General features: G+C 59.1%; 1 protein-coding gene across 1 annotated transcript; it reads left to right on the top strand.

The window, feature by feature from the left end:
• Positions 1-8834: 8834 nt before the first annotated feature.
• On the top strand, positions 8835-14428 carry NHLH1 (nescient helix-loop-helix 1). The gene is made up of 2 exons (XM_035346754.1): positions 8835-8936; positions 13238-14428. Exon 2 carries the CDS (start codon positions 13635-13637, stop codon positions 14031-14033), a length of 399 nt encoding a protein of 132 aa, XP_035202645.1. The 5' UTR covers positions 8835-8936; positions 13238-13634; the 3' UTR covers positions 14034-14428.
• The last annotated feature ends 521 nt before the right edge of the window (positions 14429-14949 follow it).

Here is a 14949-nt window from a genome sequence, read left to right as displayed (position 1 = left end):
AGTGAGGAGCTCAAAAGCAGGTAGAGAGGATTAATCACAGAAATCAGAGCTGACTAGCGCTAAAGCAGGCATCATTTTCCCTTCCCTAGAGGGCCGTGCAGCCTTATTGTGTTTAAGTCTTTTCTCAACTAGACATAAACTCTGGAGTTTTAAAGTGATTCAGACCTTGTACTTTCGGTGCTTCCCTGAGGGGAGACTTTTTCCACTTGCTAATACATCTTACTATCAGGAAACTGTTCCTGATACTTGGTGGAACGTTTCTGTGCCTGATTTATTTTTATTTCTTCTAGCAATGCCGAAGAAGCTCATATCTCAGTATAAACGGAGGTATCTTTTCTTTATAATAAGAATTTTCATGGCCTCTAACTCCTAATCTTTGGGCGGAAAATATCAGTTCCCTCAAATTATCCAAGTAGACTATTTCTGTGCTTGAAAGTGCTTTGGGTGAGACAGAGGACCGCAAAACAGCATGTGACCCCACCAGTTTTTGAGATATGTTTTTCCCTTCGTAAGGTAAGTTTATTATGTTTTCTTTACGAATAGAACTGCGAATGCATAGTTCTGGGTGGAGCGGTGCCATGTGACGCGGTGGCGGGCTCAGAGATGGTTAATCAGCAGAGTGGGTCTACATACACAAGGTTCTTGATAATTTTAAAATTACAAATGCTTCTTTAACATACTTCCCTCCCTCTCTCCTCTCAAATCTGTGCTTGGGGCTTTTTTTTCTTCCCGAAGGCTTCTGGCTGGAATATTTTTTTTCCCCTCTCCTTGCTCATTTTCCCTGTGCAAACAGAAATAAACCCTTTTACCGCTCCCAGCCCCATTTTCCACTCCCAGCTTTTTGTTCAGAGCCGCTCTCTGGCGAGGCGAACAAACAGCTGCCTCCGTTGTCTGTGCCTACGCCGCTCCTCGGATGGCCAACAGGTCTCCCTTGTGGACAGTGCAATGAGCAGCCCTCCTATCAGGGGCTGACAAGAGGAAGGGAGAAGCAAGGGGGCTAGGCTGGCAGGCGCTGCAGCAGAGACACGTTTTCCCTACCGCTGCCAATGCTGGAGAACACCAAAAGTCTTCGCTTGACTGTCAGCCCAAAATTTACCCTGAGCTGGGGATTTGCGTGTCCTTCAAACTCCGGGTGCCAGCCGTGTCGCGGAGTGGAGGGGTAGAAGGAGAGGCCATAGCCATCGGTGTTTCCAGCCCTCCTCGTTGTGTTTTGCCATGGTCAGTAAATTCATTTTGCTCAGCTGGCTTTCGACGATCGGGCTTGCGCTGCTCGGATCTGAGCCTTCCCTCCTCTGGGGAATTGGGCCTGAGTGTAGGATGAAAGGGGGTGGGGGAGAAACAGGATTGCTGGATTCATCTGGGAAGTAAATGAGCCAAGAGAGTGAGTCACTCTGCCCGTGTTTCTCTTCCCTGTCCTTCCCCTCGCAGTGCCCGATCTCACTGGTGACACAAACTCGGCTCCTGCCCTGTTCGACAGGGGCGAGGGGATGCTCTTGAGACCTCAAGGTGAACAGTACTTGAAATACAAAGATGTTTTGTTGAAGTAGAGCTAATGTTGGTGAAAGGGGCTGCTTTGTGTCTCGTGGAGAATGAAATCGCGTTTTATGCGCAAACGGCACCATGCAAAAAGGTCTTAATGTTCACCTGCATCCCTCTCCAGATCATAAATGGGGCAAGCCGGGAGGAATTGGGATCTCTGACCTGTTCGGTCATTTATTCTCACTCCTGATCTTCAAACAAAGAGCTGACAGTGGATTTGGCAGTGCTCATTCCCCTCCGCTGGGACCGGGAAGGCCTTTGCTGCTTTTGTGTACGGCTACTAAACCGCTGCCCCTTAGGGAACTGCTGTCTGCTGGTTTAAGCCCGGAGACAGTGCCGTGGCCCTGAAAAGGCTCACTCTTAAGCCATTCTCTCCATGCCTTCAGTCTGAGCGCAGTTGTCCGCAGTAGATGCGTTTTCCCACTTTTATCTTCCTTTATAACACCCGCTAGCAGCCTTTGGTTCGGGGCTGGGTTGCCCATCTCTGGTTCCTCCTGCCCGCCCTGATGTAACAGCAGCTGTCCTCAGCTGCACGAGTTGATAACTCCCCTGATACGCTTTTCTCCATCACCCCTGAGATTATGTGCATTAATTAGAGCATCCCTAATGCTAATAAGCAACGGGGAATAAGTGTTTTCTCAGGATGCGGAAAGTCGTTTGAGTGTTGCCTTAAATGTAAAGTTTTCTTTGCAACAGCAACAAAATCACTGAGTTTTGAGGTGTAAGTGCGTGTGTTTTGGTGGGTGCTGGCTGAATCAGGTGGAGGCAGCCTTTTCCAGGCAGCGATGGCAGAAGAACCATCCTTTCCCTCTCCCCCTTCCGTGCCGGCTGCTGTGCTTCAGATGGCTGCGCAGGGCGACAGCGCGAAGCTGGCGGCGTGGCCTTCTTTGAGATAGGCTGATGCAAGCGAGATAATTCCCCTTGTTCCAAGCCTGCTCTCTGTGATAATTGGATAAGTTTGCATGGGAAATTATGCAAAGCATATGGAAAGCAAACAACTTGTCTGGTCATCTTTTGAAGCGAAGACTTTGAGCTGCCTCTTGGTCTCGGGGAGGGAGCGAACGCCGCGTGGCTGCTGTAGCTGGTCCAGGAGGACATAGTCCGGTGGGGAAATGATTCACAGGAACTCTCTAGAAATAGCTGGTTTCTGGCTTTGACAGACTTCTTCTAGCAAATGCCTTACGATACTCTCCCAGCTGACTAGCAGAGCCAGCAGAGGGGACAAAAGCTCCCTCTGGTGCAGCTGCTGCATACCAATCAAGTTCAGGTACTGGGGAAAACGCTTTCTTCTGCCTCTCAGACTTTGGCTTGTTGCTCCAAAGCACAGGGACTTGACTTTCTTCCAGTACTACATTTTGAGGCTGTTTTACATCATTCCTGGTCCAACCTGTTCTTCCTGATGCTTAGAGATGCTGGGTAGCTTTGAGCTCTGTCCAAGCACTCGGCATCCCTGGCATTTTATAGGCACTGAGTTCAGCAGGTCACCGATTCTGCTGGTTTAGTGGGACGGGGAGGCTGCAAGCTCACCCCTTTGCTCAACGCTTGACCAAAGGAACAGGGGGAAAAGGAGAAAGCAGCCCACGAGCAAATTCACCCTCAAGGGATGGAGCCTGGGAGAAGCAAGTTCTGCGGCCTTCTGCCAGGGGAAAAAGAAGTGATGCAACTTCGAGCAAGTGTTGCCGAGCTGCTCTTCAAAATAAACAGGCTGACGCCGGTGAGGGCTGGGGCAGCTGCTCCCAGGGGCAATCGCCTGTCTGCACCTTGCGCTCTTCTGTTGGAGGTGAAGGCTGCAGCTCTGCGCCTCTGAACCGTCTCCTCCCTGCGTCCAGCCCCGGTGAGCCTGGTGGTGGCAGGACAGCCCTGGAGAGGACGGAGGACACTGGAACCAGCTTTCCTGTTGTGCTTGGAGAGGAGCGATTTGCTGCCCGTTGCTTTGCTGAGCCAGGAACAGAAACGCAGGCAGCTCTGCCTCGCTTTTCTCCTGCCAGTCCTCGACTGTCCTCCAAAATCTACTTTGTGCCTTTGCCTTGCCCAGCCTAGAAGCCCTGTCCGTACCGATAACCCCACGCAGACTCTCCATGCAACTCCACCGCTGCCTCTGGTACTGAGGTTGGTCGATCATGCAGGCAGTAATCTGAAGAAACTCTCCCCACACCACCTCCAGCTCCATCAAAGCCCAGACTAGGTTTTTTGGGGGCAGCCCCTCGCTCCTCTTGCTGAGGAGGGCAGCTGGCACATGCTGCCTCTGCCGCAGAGCCCCCAGGCATCTTGCTGAGACACTCCCCCGCCACGCACGCACACAATTTGCAAGCATCAATTTCCTCTCCTCTCTCCCCACGCAACTCTACCAGGGGTTTCGGCACAAAAAGAAGATGCCACTGACTCTCTTGACCTCTGAACTCAGCTGCCTCCCAGGAGGCAGAGGGCTGGGGCTGAGCCCAGAGAGGAGGGTTTGCAGCTGCCCTTGTGCCCGGAGGGGGGAGACATATGGGGGTGACAGTCAATGAGACAAGGAGAAAGGAGAGGAAATGTGTGTTTTCTTAGCGCCCGGCCTCCCAGCTCCTGGGAACTTTATGGCTCTGGAATATTAAGAGGCAGGAAAGTTAATTAATACCCAGAACAAAGCCAGGGCTGTTTGGCTTCTGGGAGAAGGAAGTAGTGGAGACAGGAAGAAAAAAAAAATTGGTGTCTTCCCAAATAATTTTCCTATGTTTTATCAGCAGCTGAAATAGAGATGAAGCTGGCCTGAGGATGAAGGGTTTGATTTTGGGGGGACCAAAGAAAGAGACTTTCTGACAAAGGGCAGGAAAGCTTGCTCTGGTGGGAGATGAGCGAGCTGTAGGAACAGCGACCGGCGCCTTATTCAAGCTGGGGACTGAACCCGGGACTTTGCAGAGAACCGTTTGTGGTACCATTCTCTCCGTCAAATAGGTGGAGAAAATCTGCCACCCGCTTGCTTCGTGAACAAGTTCTACCTCTCTGCCTGCCTTTGAAGTTGCTCCAGATCTCTCTGGAGTGGGCCTGAGCCCATCCTTTGCCTACACAGACTGGTCCGTGGAGCACCAAAGCAGCTGTGGGTGTAACGGAGCCTTTGTGCGATGCTGCTGTCTAAAGGACACGTCCGGGACTGCTAAGGAATCATTTCGCTTACAAGAAGCCAACCTGGGAAAGTGTTCGCTTGGACAAAAATAAGCAGGTGGGAAAGGCAAAGCAGAACCCTCTGCACACCCCTCACCGCCTTGGTGCTGTATGATGGTGATGGGGGCTGCCTGTCCTTGCCCAGGACACTCCGATGCGATGGCGGAGTCCGGTGTGCAGCCTGATCTGGCTCCAAAGCTCGAGGAAACTGATGCAAAGAGACTGCACGGTCTTATTTTCCTGAGTCAATGAAAGCTGTAAGAGAGCCCAGGGGTCCTGTGTCGCTGCCTCGTGTTCTATCCAGCAGCCTGCAGTTGCTCTCCAGGGCTCCTGCTGCCACAGTCGTTGACAACTGCTTTCTGTGTCGTACCCACGAGCAGCAGCGAGTCCAGCTGAAGGAGCGAAGGCAGCTTAGCTCAGGACAACCATCGCAGCAAGCAGAGGTCGTTGGCTGGTGCCCAGCAGGCATCTGAGTCCAACATGTGTTTAAAATCAGGGTCTGCATACTACGAATAGCAGTGCGCTTATTGCCAGGCTGGATCATGCCCAGGGTCCGTGTCTGCCGTCGCCCTTGTCTCCGACAGAGACCAGCAACTGCTGCTGGGGGGAAAGGCACAAAAGAACCTGGAGTGACCCCGCATCCCAGCTCCCAGCCGTGCAAGACCCGGGCACCTGATCCCCACGCTCGGTACCATTGAAGCAGTCCCCCCCAGCTCAGCCTCGTCCTCTCTCTGTGTGCAGCAAGAAGACCCAGACAAATTGTCCTGCTGCAAGCCTCTGTCTGCCTGCCTGCCTGTCCCTCAACCAGCCAGTTGCGTGCATTCCTGGAGACAAATGCCGGGGCAAGAGGAAACGCGAGGTAGTTTGGAGAGAGGGTGCTAGGAGGAGATTTTGCCACCACCGCCCGTTCAGTGACTCAAGCTTGCTCCTTCACAGCCTGCCCTGTGCTCCTGGGGCCCTGTCCTTCTATCTCCGTGCTTTGTCCAGCCTCTTTCACCTGCCTGTCCAGCCCGTGCGTGGTGCAGCTACTCGGAGGAAGCAGAGGATGAGGCAGGGACGGAGGATGCTGCTTAGGACCGACAGCGCTCTGCTACCCAGGTGATCTTTCCCCAGCGCCAGCGCAGCTCTAGCAGCGAGGTTTCTGGGGCTAATCAAGATCGACACACAAACAGAGCAGCATCTCTGCATCTCGCGGCCAGCAGAAAGGGAGAAGCAGATGGGCTAGAGGAGGCAGGGAGCTGCTGCTAAATGGATTGATGGAGAGGCCTTTAAGAGAGATGGATTGGAGAGGGAGCCGCTGGAGGAAAGGGCCGGGGCGGCCACGCTGCGAATGGGGCAGGGGCCCAGGGAGATGATGGGAAGGGAGAAAGGCCTGCAGATAACAGATGGATGGACACAAAGACTGGAAGGGAAGAGAGGGACAGATGGACAGGCAATAGAGAGAGTCAGGAGAAGAGAGGGATCTGAACGTAATTAGATTGGATCCGATTATGACAGACTCGATTAGAGCAATATTATGATCAGGAGCTTCTGTCGCTATTTGGCTTTTAGGGGGGAACAAAGCCAGAGAGCACGTGTGGAAGGGGGACAAGCAGAGGCGAAGGGAACTGGGAAGGATGAAAGGAAAGGGGCTCCTTGTGAAAGCTGTCAGTGGTGGTGGTGACAGATTGTCTAGTTATCGAGCACCGGGGCCGTCTGTCACCGACCGCTCACAAAACCTGCACTCAATAAAAGCCAGGGAGACAAAGGCGAGGAGAGGAGAGGGGCTATCGGAGCCGAGAGCTGCTGTCACGAGCCAGGCAAGCGTGCCCGGGGAGTGCTGCGCAGAGCAGGGCCCTGTTATTAGCTGGGTGCATGCACAAGGAACCACGGGGGTGCACGCAAAGACGTGCGCTGAGAGGTGCTGGGCCGTGCCCTGCCACCTGCCCACGCTCACGCGTGCCCTGCGGGGCCAGGTTTACACGCTCACTGCAGCTCTGTGCTCTAACACGCTCAGCCAAAAAACGTCTGCGCACACCTGGAAGAGGCGTAACGGCACCAAGCCGTCACCGCAGGTGCTGGAGGACCTCTTCTGCAGGGGATGGCCCAAAAACACCGGAGAAGGCTTCGCTGTGAGCGAGCGGCTGGGTCGTGGCAGGAACACGGGGGTGCTCAGCAGAGGGTCCTTGCTGGACGGGCGGGACGTGGTCCCACCGTGTGCGTGAAGATGCCAGTCCCCGGGGGCAGAAGTGGTCACGTCCCAGCAGCGATCCCCTCTCCAGCATCCGTGAGTCGTGGCAGGGATCTCCCTCGCGCTCTCCCACCCATGGCTGGGGCGTGCAGCCCCTCTCTGTGTAGAAGTCCTCAAAACTCCGGCTGGGTCTGCTCCAGCAGCCCAAGGGTTAACGCTGCCTGTTTTCCCTGACAAGCAGAGGCCAGCGTGGTCCCCGGTGGCTTTGTACAATATGTCGCCTCATCTCCTGCCAAATGCTGCCTCTTGGAGCCTCTTTTCATACCTCGCCGTGCCCTCCCTGCACGCAGGCGGGGGGCCGGGAGCGGCATCCCCCCCGCGGGGGTCCCCGGCCGTGCCTCCTCCCGCAGCTCATCCCCAAAACCCCTGGCTCGAGGTGGGCAAAGCCCAGAGGGCTCCGTCCCCTGGGGTGGGAGCACCACGAGGGACCCACCTCGGCCTCACCCTCGCAGGGCAAGGCGAAGCTGGCGAGAGGTTTCTGAAAGTTGGCTGCGCTCCCGCCGCCGTTCGCCGGCTTCGTTTTGCCGCTTGAATGCCGTGTTGAAAGGGAGGCCCAGGAATTCGGAGGGAAGGAGGGCTTTCTGCAGGCTCCGGCTTGTGGGCTCCCGCTTGGTTTTGGTGAGGGATACCAGTTTCTGCCAGTCAGGAAGTTGGGAAAGTGAGAAGGGAAGGACAAAGCCAAAGGGTCTCTTGTTCTCCCTCCCCCGAATCTCATCAGTTTTTGGCCAGCCTTAGGATACCTGCAAGTTCTTGCTGAGGAGGCAGAGAAGGAGGCAGCAGCCAAACTCCTGGGGACCACAGCTGCTCTCGTGGGCTCTGAGCAAGGGAAGGTCGCAGCCGAGGGGGGAACTTTGGCTCGGATCGCAGGAGAAAGGTCTTGAGTGTCTCGCTGTGCCGTCACCCTCCCACGGGACCCGTGGCCATGGCTTCATCCTGGCGCGGCGGGGAGGCACAGCCCTGCCGGTGTTCATCTCGCCCCCTGCGAGCACGAGGGCTGCGTCCTGCCCGCATCTCACGGACGAGGAGCGGCCGAGCTGAGGGACGTCCCCAGGTGAAGTCCTCCCCCCCGGCAGCGAAGGGGCCTTTGCGATCTCAGCTCTTACCTGCGGAAGGGGGAAAGCTGAGAGGCAGCCGAGGGCAGAGTTAAGGTGATGGCGGGCTGGGACGGGGATCGCCTGCTGTGCTTGTGTCACTGGGGCCACGCAGAGGGCTGTCCTGGCTGATGTCCCCCACCTCGGGGCTGAGCCAGGCAGCCCGTGTCCTTTGCAGGGGGAGGATGGATCCGCCTGAGCCTGGAGAGAAAATCTTGAGTGGGAGCCTGCTGAAAGGAGCAGGAACCTGCCCGCTCGCCTGGACGCTGCGGTGGCCACGAGGCCGGCACAGCCCAGGCCTGGCGTCCCTGCGGGGAGGCTCCAGCAGCCAGCTTCGCTCCTTCCCTCCCCTCCTCCCCGAGCCCAGCCCGGCAGGATGCCCGGAGCAGCCCAGCATCAGCTGCAGCGAGAGGTGGGGCCCTGCTGGCGTCCTGGCAGGGGGAGAGGAGCTGGCCCTGAGGGTGGGCAGGCGAGACGGAGCAGAGGAGGGAGCAAGAAATAAATGCGAGCAGCCCATCGGGCTCTCGGGGGAGGCAGGGGGCCCAGGCGGAGCGCGGAGAGAGGAGGGGGGCGCAGGGGGATGCGGGGCTGGTGGTGCCCGCGCCCCTGCGGACGTGTGTGCGCTTCTCATTTTCGAGTGCACGAGGGGTGATTTGTGCCCCTCGCGTGCGTGGGGCAGGCGTGTGCTGGATGCGTGATGCGCGTTGCACCCAGTGCCTCCCCCCCCCAGGCGTGCTGCGCCCCGCGTGCGCGTTCGTCTCGGGGCGGATGTGGCTACCGCCACGAGCTCATTAGGCGAATATTGTTTTATAATCGGTGCCATAGCAATGGCGAGGCAGGCTCCTCGCTGCCACCTGATCCCTCTGCCTCGTCCGCCGCACGCCCTGCAAACTCCGAGACCATCTGCTGATCCGTGCCACGGGCTGGAGCCTGCCCAGGTGCCGATGCCCATCACCTGGGCTTCGCCTGCCGTGCGGGGAGGGGAAGCAGCCCCCGGGGGCTGGGAGCGGGGCGAGAATCCAGCACCTGGGGGAGGGATGGAGGGGGGTGACGGCGGGATGCTCCAGCAGGCAAACTGCAGGGAGGTCTGGGAGGATGCACACAAGCGCCTGTGGCCGTGTGGGATGGGGCATGTACGGGTTTCCGAGCTGGGAGTTTACTGGTAACGGAGACAAACCGGAGCAGATTTTTTCAAGACGGAGTTTAATGCAAGAATCTGAAATCTAAGAAGGGTGAGAGGCAGAGACGGTTTAACCCACAAAAGAGATCATTGCTTTGTGGTTGGCAGTGCTTCGGAGCGGTACCCGTGTGTTCGGGGTACCTCTTCCTTTCACTTTCTCTCTCCTCACCAAACTTTACTCCAGGTGAATTTCACAGCAGCTCACAGGCAGCACCTACGGGACGGTTGCTGCTGCTGCTGGAGCCTGTCTGGGAGAGGCTCCCGGTGGTCCAGGCACCCACGGGTGCTCACCTGCCCCACGCGCGGACCCACGGCCGGGTGATGCACGCCCCTGGCTGCTTGCACACGGACACGCGTGCGTGCCGGCAGTGCACGGACACGCAGCCCGCCTCGCACACGCACCCACACCGCGGCGGGGAGAGCTGCGCCGTCGGTCCCGCAGCTTCCGCAGCCGCCTCTCCTCGTCCCACCCCGGCGCAGAGCCTCGCCTGCCCATCGCTCTCTTTCCACGCTCGCTCCCCATCTCTCCATTTCTCCTTTATGAAATATGCATGGAGAACAGATGTCGCCTTCTCCCGGAGCACCCCCACCCTCCTCCCTCCCTCCCTCCCAGCCCACCACCTCCATCCACCCTCCAGGACCACATCCAACCTCCACCTCCCTCCTCTCCCGGGGGCTCCAACCTCCCGCACAGCCAATGGCATCCCCCTCTCTTGGCTTTAATATTTATGAGGGGGGGGAGCACCGGAGCGGCCAATGAGGCTGCCGGGGTCGGACCCGGCGTGCGAGGCTGGGGTGTATATATAGCGTGCGGGGCACATGCCTCCTCGGGGTGTCCATCTCAACGCGCGGTGCCCCGCCGGCGCTCCTGCCCAAGGACTGAGATGCCAGGGCCCCGAGGCCACCGGGGCTCCCCCTGAGCCCCAGGCTCCATCCCGCCGAGCAGGACGCCAACTTTCCGCCTCTTCGATGGACGGATGAGCCAAGCGGCTCCTGGCTCCCTGGATTATTTGAGCTTCTGGAAGGGAAAAGCTGGAGCCCGGGAATGGTCGGCGGCTTGGGGGTAAGGGGCCTGTCCTCGGGGTGGGATAGCAACGTGCCCGGCCGCTGCTGGGAGCTTTGATGCTGCTGAAATGCGAGCGGGATCGGTGGGGAGGTGCAGGGCAGCGGTGTTCCGTGCTCCAGGTGCTCTCAGAGGGGGTGCCTGACCTGCTCGTGCTTTGGGGCCACTTTTAAGGCACGAGCACGCACTCGTGTCCTTCGCTTTGGGCTTGGCGGTGACCTGGGGGATCCTGTTCAGAAACAAGGGAAGGAGCCTCTGCTCGAATGGCCTGAAAGTGGGCTCCTAGGCACAGCCCTCTTTGCATGGCCAGGGAGTCTTCAGAAATTGTCACACCGCTGGTCTGGAGAGCAAAGGAAAGGGCGAGGGGGGGGGAGAGCAAGGGGCTGGGGAGCTTTGCTTCCCCTCGGGGCCACCCCTGGGGCTTTGCTGGAGGCAGGGCTGGGACAAGCAGGGGTTTACAGGAGGTTCTTGCAGCAGAGGGCTTTAGGAAGGTGGCGGTTTGTGGTTCATCCAAAGGAAAGAGCCCCTCAGAGCACGGGTTTCGGAGGAAAGCTTCTTGAGGCTGGACTAACCCCGCAAAGAAGGAGCAGGGTAAGGAGCACTGGGGTCCATCCTGAAACTTGTCCTGCTGACATCCTCCCGCAACCAAGAGCAGAGAGAGGCCCCGGGCAGAACCCCTGCCTCCCTTTGCTCGATAACCCCTAAAATTCACTCGCGAGGATGTTGAGAGGGTGACAGCAACGCGTCCCACAGCCCTCTGCACCGGCGTGCTGCTGCTTGGGCTGGTCCTGAGCCTGCTCCCCATCCGTCTGCCCGAGGAGAGGAGTTTTTGCAGCCTGTCCTCCCCCAGGACGGCAGTGACAGTGTCACAGGAGGCTGAGGGCTATCGTTCCTCTCCTCCCCTGCCCCGTGCTGACGGGGCCGGGGCGCAGCACCGCAGCTTCTTTTGCCACGGGGCAGCCCCGGGCTGGACGCGGCAGTGCCTGAGTTTGCGGAGCGAGAGGAGAGCGGGCCCCTCGAATTCAGGGCAGCAGTGCTGGGATAACAGAGGCACAAGAGGTCACGAGCGTGGCCCCGGGAGCAAGGGGGAGCGTTTAAAGAGGAGCCGAACACCTGAGCACCACCCTGGGGGTCCGCACGATGACTCCTCGCCGCACCCCAGGTCCGGCACCGGGCGCGGGGCTGCTGTGGCACGTGTCTGGCCCCAGAGCCGACGTCCCCCCTTCTCCCAGCCCCGCTGCAGCCTCCCCGGAGCTCGGGATCCCGGCTGGAGCCGCAGCAGCTGGGAGCGATGCTCCAGGGAACCGCATAACGAGCAGGAATGGTGTGACCCCGCAGGAGCACGGCCGTGGTGACAAGGTGGCCAGGCAGAGCAGTGGCAGAAGGGGTGCTCAGCTCGGGGACGGCTTGCTTGGAGCTGTTTGCACCCTGACACGCTGCTCCCAAGCAGCCGGCAGGGAGGGACAGAGCGCGAGGAAGGAGGTCCCGGCTCTGCGGGAAGGGGACAAGAGAAACAAGGGGCTGGGGAAACGAAAGCAGGACAGGAACGGAGGAGGTTGAACGGGGTGCAGGAGGCACGGCCGTCATACGCAGCTGCAGCAGCTGTGGCCGGTGGGGGAACTTCAGGTGCACGCGTCTGTGGGGGTCCGGCTTCGCTGTCCGCAGGCAGAGCAAGTCAAACACGAAGCCAAACTCAGGCTTGCCCTAAGGACAGCGTAGCTTATGTCATGCTGAAAGCCCTGAGGATATCTCCCGAGAGCCACCTTTCGATCAGCCCTTCCTTAAAGCAGCTCCTTTCATCTTCTCCGGGCCGAGGGCTTCACGGGGATAACTTTTTGTTCAGGGTTTGGCTGCTTTACTTGTGCTGCCGCGCTGTTCTGTGTTCCAGAAAAAAAAAGTCCATCTGGTTGGGTTTTTTTTAGTGAAATCTGAATATTTCAGCACAAGGGTGAGTGTGTAGATGCCTGGCGGGGCAAATATATGAGCCTGGGTGTGAATTACTGTGCGTAAATGGATGTGGGATTCTCATGGAGGAGTTTTTGACTGGGACCACTCGCGGGTATGTGCTGGGATGTGTGTGTGTAAGCACACAGGAACAGCCACGAATGTTAGCGTGGGGACAGGGGGACCGTGCAGTCCCCTCTGTGCATGCCTGCGGGGCTCCTTGTGCTTCCTGGGCAGCGATTCTGTAAATGCACATCAAGGCTCTGTCCATCAGCCGCCTTTTAAAATGGGACGTGGGCTATTTCTCCCCAGTCATCGCCTGTCCATATTCGTTTAGGTTCCATTTCTCAGTCATATGGCTCATTACAAGCTTGTCAGGCCTGAGCGATGTAATATGTTGTACATCTCTGCCTGGCTGCCTTCCCAGCCCCGCTGCCGTCTCTTCGCTCAGCGGCATTTCTCCTTCCGAAGTTTGTTCCCCGGCCCCTGCTCCACCCCAGCACGTCCCCTGCCCGGGGACAATGTCCCTGCAGCAAGCCCTTCCCTCTCCCCGTGCTGGGGCTCGGGGTCCCCAAGCATCAGCGCCGAGCAGCGGAGGCAGCAGGCAGGGGAGAGGGGCGAGGACAGGAGGCAGCCTTCCCGGCCGGCGGCACGGCGTCCCGGAGGGAGCGGGCAGCCAGCTTCTATTTGGACACATCAAGCAAAGCAGCTGTGTTGGGTTCCATATGTCTGGGGTGCCAGGATCCATGACATACGGGCTCATTTAGTATACAATAAGCCCCCCTTCCCCTCGCCCCCGCAGTCTGTTTTTCCCCTTCACTCATCCACCACCTGTCATCTCTCCGGAGAGCCGGGAGAGGCGGCTTCCACCTTCTCCCCGCGCCGCTCCGCGGGCTCCTTCCCCGCCACCAGAGCCCCGTCCCAGCCCGATGGGGACAGCTTTTCCCCCAGCCACCGCCACAGGGCAGCCGGAGCAACCCGTCACGCTTCCAGCATCCCCTTTCTGTCCTTCCCAGTGGCTCTGAGAGCCCCTCTGCTTCCTTTTATTCCAGAGCGCGCCGGAGGAGCTCGGCTCTGACACCTGACGGCTCCAAACCTGGGTCCTGCCGCAGCTCCTCGGGGGAGCCCCCGGTCTCTGTGCACCTGCACGGTGCCGGCACCGAGGATATTTATTTATTTATTGTGTTTCTACGCACCCTGCCCTTTTATTTACATGGCTTATTGTTGAAGTCGTCGCCCACCCCGCGAGGAAAAGGGAAAAATTTTGAAATTCCCTTGCAGGGACGGTGTGTGATGAGGAGGAGGAGGAGGAGAATAAGCAGGGGTTCGCTGTGAGCCGGGGACCTTCAAGCAGAGCAGCTTTGCTTCGCCGTGGTGCCCGCCTCAGTCTGTCCCGCAGTGCCTCCTGAAGTGTCCGTCCGCCTGCCTGCCCACCCTTCCTCTGCGAAGATGATGCTCAACTCGGACCAGACGGAGATCGACCTGCCCCCGACGCACTCCGAGTCCGAGTCCGTCTTCAGCGACTGTGGCCGCGCGGGCAGCGTGGAGGACGCCGGCGGCGTCGGTCTGTGCGCCCCGTCCCGCATGGCCGAGCAGGGTGAGGCCGTGAAGAAAGACCTGCAGCACCTGAGCCGGGAGGAGCGCCGGCGCCGGCGGCGTGCCACGGCCAAATACCGGACAGCCCACGCCACGCGGGAGCGCATCCGCGTCGAGGCCTTCAACATGGCCTTCGCCGAGCTGCGGAAGCTGCTGCCCACGCTGCCGCCGGACAAGAAGCTCTCCAAGATTGAGATCCTGCGCCTGGCCATCTGCTACATCTCCTACCTGAACCACGTGCTGGACGTCTGAGCCGCCCAGCCTGCGTCCGTCCGTCCGTCCGTCTGCCACATCTCCTACCTGGACGTGTGCCGGGCATCCGAGCCAAGAGCTCAAGCCCGTCTGTCCGTCTGCGACCTGCGCCACACGTTGGGCATCCGAAACGCTGTGCCTGCATCCACCCGTCTGTCCGAATGGACCGAGTCCCCGTCCGTCCGCTCTGCCCCCTCCCTGAACCGCGGTCTGTATTCCCCCACCACCAAGCCCACGTCCCTCTGTCTGTCCGTCCTGAGCCAGGCTGGCTGTTCGGCCCACCGGCCGTCTGTCTGTCCTGCTGGATCTGCTGCCTCCAGGCCGTGCCGGCCGTGTGTGCTCCCAGCTTCTGTCCGTCCTCCTGCTGCGTGTCCCGCTGAGAGCGCTGATGGGGTCCTGAGCCCGCACCCGTCCTTCAATCCGCCAAATCCACAGCCTGACCCACAGCAGGAGCCTCCGAGCCCAAGTTTCTCTGCGTCACCTCTTTTATATCAGCCACAAACCAGACCCGTGCAGCCCCAAGCAGCCCTGGGTGCTTGTCCATCTGTCTGTCCACACCTTCAGCCACCGGGCACCCCACCGGCGCGGCTGCTCGTGGTGCTGGGGCTTTCGCTGCGGTTCTGCTCCTAGCGTCGTGCTGGGCACCTGAGGGTCCGTGCGGGGACCTTGCTGCCACCCCAGCTCGCTCTGCCCAGCAGCATCCACGGGCACAGAGCAGCTCCTCGGGGTTAGTCCTGGCTTGTCAGGAGGCACGGGGCATGCTGCTCCGCCACAAGGTGCCCAGAGCCACGCTGTCCCTGAGCCCATGGCAGTGGAGCTGCCTCCACCCAGGGTCTGGCCGAGCCCTTCCATCGCACATCTGCCCCAAAACCTCCTGCTTTGGGAGCATCAAACCCCAAACCCGTTGCATCCCCGG

The sequence above is a fragment of the Oxyura jamaicensis genome, chromosome 25, assembly GCF_011077185.1.
Source record: "Oxyura jamaicensis isolate SHBP4307 breed ruddy duck chromosome 25, BPBGC_Ojam_1.0, whole genome shotgun sequence".
Lineage (NCBI taxonomy): Eukaryota > Metazoa > Chordata > Aves > Anseriformes > Anatidae > Oxyura > Oxyura jamaicensis.
This window is presented reverse-complemented; position numbering and strand designations above follow the sequence as displayed.